General features: G+C 39.1%; 1 protein-coding gene across 2 annotated transcripts; it reads left to right on the top strand.

Annotated features, from left to right (window-relative positions):
• Window positions 1–4,468: 4,468 nt before the first annotated feature.
• LOC135471329 (protein FAM185A-like) lies at window positions 4,469–8,617 on the top strand. 2 transcript variants are annotated; one of them, XM_064750516.1, is made up of 4 exons: window positions 4,469–5,171; window positions 5,820–5,929; window positions 7,547–7,640; window positions 8,128–8,617. In XM_064750516.1, the coding sequence occupies exons 1-3, from the start codon at window positions 4,562–4,564 to the stop codon at window positions 7,610–7,612; spliced, it is 786 nt and encodes a 261-aa protein (XP_064606586.1). In that variant the 5' UTR covers window positions 4,469–4,561; the 3' UTR covers window positions 7,613–7,640; window positions 8,128–8,617. The 2 variants fall into 2 exon arrangements, with proteins under 2 accessions (XP_064606586.1, XP_064606583.1); XM_064750513.1 differs by having other exon boundaries at window positions 5,820–5,934.
• Window positions 8,618–8,692: the final 75 nt, after the last annotated feature.

Genomic DNA, 8,692 nt, shown 5'->3' with positions numbered 1-8,692 from the left:
GTTAATAATCCATTTTTAGTTCAGAAATTATCTTCTGACGGGCTGGCTCTATAAATCTGTATTGAGTTTTTATTACTGTGTAAAGCATCACTTGAGTCACATGCCACTTAGTAATTTAGACCTGCGTATACCTGTAGACACAGCTGTGAATTGAAGGTTATTGTGTTTTCTGAAAATCTCTCTATCAACATGTCTGAATACCAAGCCACAAAGGCAACAACACACAAACTGAGCTGTATTTCTGTACATTCCCGCCGGCAATGTTACATAAAATCCAACTTGCAGATTGTTGAATAATATGTTGTATTCTAAAACAGCTTAAGTCTTCAGTATACTATAACTTCTGTGGATAAAGTAGACCACAGTGCCATACACGTATAACGTCCAACACGATTTAATGGTTTGAACTTATCTGTATTTCAAAGCAATATTTTGCAGGAGTTAAACTTGTATTACGCTCGTATTACGTTAAAACCCTATTGCTGAATTAGTTACACATGTGTTGAATAGATGAATAGTTGTGAAGATGGCACAGTTGACCTCGTGACCTGTATTATGCTGATCTATAAAAGGGGCATTTGTGTTGGTAGGGGGACATGACCTACATCAGGGATGCAGGAAAGCTTTGTGGGTGCTTTTGCTTACCGCGGGAATTGATGACCGTTTAATTACTATCTTAATCGAATATCTGCGTGAAGGTTCCATACAGTAATACCCTTCCCGTTGGACAGCTTAATCCATGCGATATGTTAGAGTAGCTGGAATCAGTGGATCACTTCATTAAGCAAACCAGTTTTCATAGCAGAAGCTTCGTGTCTGAAACTGGGATTCTCGCTAAGTTCCGAACACACGTGGAAATGGGCACGAGGCTTCCTTATTCACGACCGAATGCAATCAATACGTGATCCAACCGCACCATGTTGGTATTATCTCCAGTGTTGTGTACAGTCTTTCCAGTCCATGTTACAAATTGTTCAAAGCGGTAAAAAGTATCATATATTCGACCGGTATATTGCGTTTGGACTGGGCAGGAAATTAGACGAAATGGAAGAACTATTAATTTATGGATCGATAACCGGTCAGTCCACACATCGTGCCCTGAGAGCATAAACGCCCAAAAAAAAAATGCTGCACGCCTGGAGACAGAAGCCAGCGCTCTCAAAGACAAAAGCCTGCACACCTGGAGACAAAAGCCTGTATGCCCTGAAATCACAGCCTGCATACCGGATGAAAGAATCTGTATCTCATGACTGAAGCCTGAGCACTCGATGACAGAAAGTTGCACACCCGATGAGAAAAATTTGCACACCAGATGACAGAAACCTGTAGGCTACACCCGATGGTAGAAGTCGGAAGACTAAAGTCTGCACACTCGCTGGTAGATGGTTGCACACCTGATGACGGAAACATGCTCGCCTGGAGACAGAAGCCAGGGCGTCCAAAGACAAAAGGTTACACACCTGGAGACAGAAGCCTGAACACCCGTGACAGGTCTTTACGCAAGGTCGGTACATCCGGAGACTGGAGCTTGTACATCCGGAAGCAGAGGTTTGTTCACCCGGAGATGGAAGTACAAAAAGCTTGTACACCCGCAGATGGCAGTCTATGGGCCTGCACCAGACAAAAGAGGCCTGTCCACCAGGCGACAGCAGCTTGTAGACCAGATGAAAGCAGCTTGCACACCAGATGACAGAAGCTTGTACACCAGGCGACAGAAGCCCATGCAACCGGAGATAGAAACAGAAGTTTGTACACCAGAAGATAGAAGCTTGCACACCCGGAGACAGGAAGCCGATCCATCTGCCGACAGAAGCTTGTTCACCAGATAACATAAGCTTGTACACCAGATGATAGAAGTTTGTACACCAGATGACAGAAGCTTGTACACCAGATGACAGAAGCTTGTACACCAGATGATAGAAGTTTGTACACCAGATGACAGAAGCTTGTACACCAGATGACAGAAGCTTGTACACCAGATGACAGAAGCTTGTACGCCTGGAAACAAAGCATGTGCACCTGGAGACAGAAGTCTGGAGACAGAAGCTATTACCCTAGATGACAGAAGCTTGTACACCAGATGACAGAAACCTGTACACCTGAAGACAGAAGCCGATACACCTGGAGGCAGGAGCCTTCACACTTGGAGACAGAAGTCCTCACATCTGGAGACAGAAGCCTGCACACCTGGAGACAGAAACCTGCGCACCTGGAGACAGAAACTGCATTGTATTTCTTTATTCTTTTCATCTGTACAAACACAATGTACGGTTGTACATAAAGCCCCCCCCCCCCCCCCCAGCCAGGGCCTGGAGGAAAGACATCTAGCCTTACACCTTACATCAGTCTGATCATCGAGCTATATATATATATATATAAATATATATATATATATATATATATATATATATATATATATATATATATATATATATATATATATATATATATATATATATTTGGCTAGAAGCCATATATAACATGAAGGCCTAACGTGATTCTCCGTCTCCATCCTCCGATCCATCACTAACATATAGATATCCTCCTTAACTGATAAATGCATGTATTTAGCGACGAGAGTAATAAGGTAAAATTATATTTGGAGTGAATAGTCTGTAATTAAGCCTCCTTTGGAAAAAATCAGTTATGAAGTACTCAAGCAAAGTAGGCCTTTGCAGCACATATAAGTGATTTGCTTGATTTACAGTACTGTAATATTAATTAACCAAAGGGATTGGGGATTAGATATGTGTAACGTTATACCAAGGAAGGGTATATGGGGTGGATACATGCAGGCTGCAGTAAGTCTCCTTGTCGTTTTGAGCAGGAATAAGTTCGCTGTTGTTATAGCTTTTATTATTATTATTTTTTTTTTTTGTTTCATTGAAGACCACTTACATTCTACCAATCGTATTGCAAATCTATGAAAGTACGTCAAGTGTGTTGAACACCCCCAAAGAAAAATACGTATATATTACCCTTGTATACTGTGCTTTTTTAATAGTAACATTCTGTAGTTACTTGTTTTTTGTTGTTTTTCTTTTCAGAGATTTAATAGCATTTATACAGCAGTATGCCATTCCAGACATGGCATCCCCAATTGAACGATTGTTCCTAATACTGACATAATCTGCTGAACTAACATACGGTGCTTCAAATGAATTCGGGGCCTCCGTGGCTCAGTCGGTTAAAGCGCTAGCGCAGCGTAATGACCCAGGAGTCTCTCACCAATGCGGTCGCTGTGAGTTCAAGTCCAGCTCATGCTGGCTGCCGTACGTGAGAAGGTCTGTTAGCAACCTGCGGATGGTCGTGGGTTTCCCCCGGGCTCTGCCCGGTTTCCACCCACCATAATGCTGGCCGCCGTCGTATAAGTGAAATATTCTTGAGTACGACGTAAAACACCAATCAAAAAAAAAAAAAAATCAATCAAATGAATTCGGTCTACGTCTGAAAATGTTAATTTCAGTGAAACAAATTTTATATTTTGACAGACTTTTACAGTGTGAATCATGAAAGAACAGAGATCTCACAATGTCTTCGAAATTTGGAAAATAAAGTGATCAACTGCAATTAAGCGTCGACCTTAAAATTAATGTATATGGCCCTATAGTCAGAATTTTATAGTCAGTTGAAATTACACCTAGATTTATATATGCTCCAGGAGCCGATTATAAATATATTCTCCGCCTTGTAGCTTCTGTGCATTTCTGTTATACTTGGCACGGGTGGTCATACATTGTCTTACGATACCACTATATTAACTGCAAAACTGCATGTGAAAACTAGGATTATATGACTGAGGATGTAACGCTGAATTATGATACTGGTAAAAGAAGTAGCCAGCAGGTTATCTTGGCAACCTCCACACATATACGTTCAACGTGCAGGTATATAGTGATTCATTTGCATGCACATATATAACCTACACGTATAACCACGTACAATGTTACCTTACGATATTGTCTAACTGATATGGTTTGTTTCTTCCCAAACTGAAAACTACAATTCAAAAACTCAAATTTATGGATGTAGGACTTTGTGTAATGTAGGGTTTCATGTAATTTATTTATGTGTTTATTGAATCGATCAGTTGTAAATTTTTCAACGGCGGAGACATGCATGAATAGACAAAAACAACCGTGCCTCGCCAGACATGTAACAGACAAACTTCCTGAACTGCACCTGAAGCTGGTTTCGAAGATGCCCGTCCTATACATAGGTTGTTCTGAAGATCAGTATTTACATTTTTCTTTTCATTTATGATTTTTATTTTTAGTAAAATTTCTAGCCACTTAATTATGATTTTTATTTCCAGATTGATAGATGTATTTGTATGTATGAAAATGGGACAAAGAAATGGTGTAACAGTACCAGAGGGGTAAGTATAGTACCAGTCATACACAATGCGATATCCCCAGTATAGAGCCTCCCTCACGGGCGCTCTTCGTGTCGTGGCGCGCAAGTTTGTGGTACAGCACGATTTTGTAAAATCTGTCAATACAGAGAAGGCTTCTTACATAATTAAGTCACCTTTCATCACAGGTATTCAGACTAAGTAATAATGTTGAAGTTTGACAACTTGCGTGCATTGGACAAGAGTCTTAGAGGCGTTGCGGGTGAAATTTTTAAGAACACGGTGTGTGCTGGCTGCGTGAAAGGTATTCCCCGTGGGCAATGGCAGTTGTCGAGGAAAGTCTCAGAGTCACACTCAACTTTCTCGCCGATGAGCGATAACGCAGTGGTAGCCAGGGCAAAATGTATCTATTGGGATGTTGTCAGGCACCCTTGGGCTCCTATAACAGAGTCAGTAAAACGCTTCGCAAGCAGTACTTCACAGAATCATCCAGACAAGTTTGACAGTTTACACTTGTTAGAATCTTGGAATGGCGTTGTCCACCCCTTTGGAAAGTTGCGTGTTTCAGGACCATTCAACGTTCACATTTCCTCGTTAAATCCTCACGAACATCCAGGAATGGACAGAGCGTTCGTTTCCATCTATGCCCAGAAGGCCAATGAAAAAGAAATTTGGCATTGTGGAGATTCGGTTAAGACAAAGGTTAATGTTTCAGACCAAGGCAAATTGCTGAGCATCACCGGATTGAAAAAGGAAGAGTCAAAGGATGGGGCAACACCCTCCCTGGAGTGTGTTCTCCATGTCCCAATAAAATTTGGTAAAATCCCTTATTCAGTGTGGAAGTGCGGTGATTTGGGGGATAGGGGTGGGGGAGTTGAGGGAATGGTATGCCTGCAGGGGGAGAAGAGGGCCGTCAGTATCCATTATGATCAGTAAGATAGTCATAGCCACCTGATGCAATGAAAGTGTTTTAAAGATGTTGACAGAGAAAACTCATGTTTCTCCTATTAGCACCATTGTTAAGTAACATTCCTTTACTCTTGTTGAAAATTCCATGGAGGAGTACGGTACAGTGTAAATACAGCAGTTTTGTAACCTCTCAGTCTTTGTCTTTAATATTGGTGTCTAAGACTGATCTGGCTCTCACCATTAATTTAGAAGTTAGACACATTAATGTTGCTATTTAGGCATTGCAACAATGGCCAAAATTTGTGCTTCTTAATAATAGTTTAAGTAAATATTTAGGCCTATATTATTACTGGTTATGTAAGAAATGGCAAGCCGCAATAATAAAGGGTGAATGCCTACAGGATCACAAGTTTTTATCTTTCAGACTGTGATCTGGATCTCAGTGGATTGGAAAATTGTATGGATTAGTAAATATTGTTTATGTTTAAAACATGTTTTCAAATGTAATGCAGATCCCACTGTAAATTCTAAGTTATGTAAAATGTTTTTGTTACAGGTATTGATTTAGAAGTGGAAGAAAATTGCTGTGTGAATGTTTCGAGCGTAGAGAGCACAGGTGTGAAAATAAAGCTGGATATGGGAGACTGTGTTCTCAGCAACATCAGGGTACGGTAAGGTATTGTTTGGGGGGCCTCCGTGGCTCTGTCGGTTAAAGCGCTAGCGCAGCGTAACGACCCAGGAATCTCTCACCAATGCAGTCGCTGTGAGTTCAAGTCCAGCTCATGCTGGCTTCCTCTCCGGCCGTACGTGAGAAGGTCTGTTAGCAACCTGCGGATGGTCGTGGGTTTCCACCCACCATAATGCTGGCCGCCGTCGTATAAGTGAAATATTCTTGAGTACGGCGTAAAACACCAATCAAAAAAAAAAAAAAAAAAAAGGTATTGTTTGCAGAACTGTTTAAACCATGGTATGACCATATGTTATATTCCACTATTCTTATGCTTCAGATATCACAAACACTTCCTATGGGGGTCCTTACTGACCCATGGGATAAAACTTAAAGTGCTGTTTATGACATAGCCAATCAGCTTTATTCCAGCTATTCTTACTAAAACTTAGAGCAGATATTGTGATAAGCGTAGTGACATGTTGCCGTTCATCTAGTCAGAACGCACTCAATTAAGAATGATGAAGAGTTTCAAAAAAAATTATTAACGTTCAATTTCCCATCTTATCCTCTTGTTTCACCTACTTTCAAGGATTAATAGTCATTTTTTCCTTGTTCATGGTAATCTTTTTGCCTGATGTCCAATGTGAACATTATCTTGACAAATGTATTCGACACCTAATCTTCCTTCGCACTTTCACTTGTACCTGGTTACAGGCCATTTTGTGCTAATGGACTGTTTACGTCACATGCATGTCATACATGTAGACTCTAAATGACTCTGAATGGAGTGACTTCTGGCAAGAACTTCAGCATGTTGTTATCCTTTACACAGTATCTGCTGCAAGTACTATTTAGAAATTCAGACTAAATCAGCCCTTAACCAATGACGTCAAAGGCTCAAATACAGTTCTCACTATTTCAGCTACAGCTTTAAGTCTGGAGGTTTGGTAGATATCTGACAGTTTGACAAAGGCTGGTGGTTTACTAAAGGGAGCTCCAGATTCCTCCACCCGTAAACCTAACCATTGTCGTTTATGTGAGCAGTTTGGGAGTACGCTGTTAAGCACATGTCAATTAAATGTTTTCAAACAAGTACATTTAAAGAGTCTCCAAAAAAAAATTGTAATTTCATGGTAGAAATTAATCCTTTTACATTTAGTTGTTAAAGTGAGACAAGTGTGACATTTTACAAAGAATCCTTGTACTTTTTCTCCACTGTCATCTGTGTAGTGATGCAATAATTATGTGAGCTCTTCCAACGATCAAAAGTCATAAAATGGATTTGATTTGTTGTTTGTAAATATTGTGATCTTTGGATAAAAGTGCGAATTTGATCTTTTTGTGAATCTTAAACACCCTAGATTTTTTGATTTTGGAAGTGAATGTAATGCTTACTGTACTGAATATGAAATTGGTGTTTTAGAGATTATGTTTATGTCCACTTTTAACAGTGATTGTTGATTAAATTAGTGTTTTTATAATGAAGTGTTATGCTCACGGGCTTAGTATGAAATCATTGTTTATAAAGTGATTATTTGCTCAGTGTACTAAGTGTGGAATTGGCATAACTTGTGCAACTGATGTCATTTACTGAGTATATTGTGTTCTTGTAGACTGGATTTGCTGGGGTTGAAAGTGTTGGAGGAAATATTAGATGTGAAAAACATATTACAGGGTAACATCGATCTGAAGACAGGACAAGATGGGGTAAATTTTGTATTTCATAGTGTCATCTAGAGAATTGATCTAATTATATTGTTATAACTCATTTAATAAAACTATTTGTGATGTTGCACATGGTGATTTGCGACAAAGGCAATAAATCATACTGAACCATGCTACACCACATGTTTTTGGTGGCAAATTGAGTTATCCCCCTTGCATGTCAACCATTAGATATGTACATTCTTTCTATTGTATATAGACTATAAAGCACAAATTTACACTGTCACATCGAAGATCAGGATGTATCTATCAGTATAATAAAACAAGTATTGTTCCCGTATATAAGTGAAGAAAGTGTGACAGTAACCATCACTCAAATAAATAAAAAATGAAGACAAATACCTCAGCACTAAGGTTGACTATCTTCAAGCAAATTTTGAATCTGTCATCTTTGTCATAATTCATGTTGATGAAAATTGAATATTACTTTATTAGTATTTAAACTGATTACTATAATTATTTTCCTCAGGCTGTATTTGGTGAAAAATTCCAGGGTTCTCAAATAAGAGTGCAGACAATATGCAGGTCAGGTACAGATCCAGACTATATATGGAGAAAATGGGGTGTTTTTGGTCAAACACTGGCACCATTCACCTGGGAAGTTGCCATGGAGACACATCTATAGATGTGTATAATGGCAATATCAATATTGGTAAAATTCACCATGGAATTAATAAATTATAAGGTTCATTGTGAAATACATGCAGTTCAAGTTTAAAGACAATTTGTGAATTTATTTGTCAATTTCTGTGGTCATGGATTTTCTGAATTGGTAGAAAGACAATTGGCTATGTGGATGGGGAGCCTAGAGCCTTTCACTTGGCAAACTTACATATAGCGTAAAGTTTAAATATTTTTCAATATCATACGTACACAATGTCACTGCAGATGGTAACAACTTTAACACCCAGAATCACTTTACCAATTTTTCTGCAATTCTTAATTTTTTCAATCGTTCTTTTAAGTACACAAATTATGCTTTATTGTAAGTAATGCTTCAACTTTTCTTTGGTTATCTTTACAGTGTTTCTGCT

The sequence above is a fragment of the Liolophura sinensis genome, chromosome 7, assembly GCF_032854445.1.
Source record: "Liolophura sinensis isolate JHLJ2023 chromosome 7, CUHK_Ljap_v2, whole genome shotgun sequence".
NCBI classification, from domain to species: Eukaryota; Metazoa; Mollusca; class Polyplacophora; order Chitonida; family Chitonidae; genus Liolophura; species Liolophura sinensis.
The sequence above is the reverse complement of the archived record's forward strand: the minus strand, read 5'-3'. Positions and strand labels throughout refer to the sequence as shown.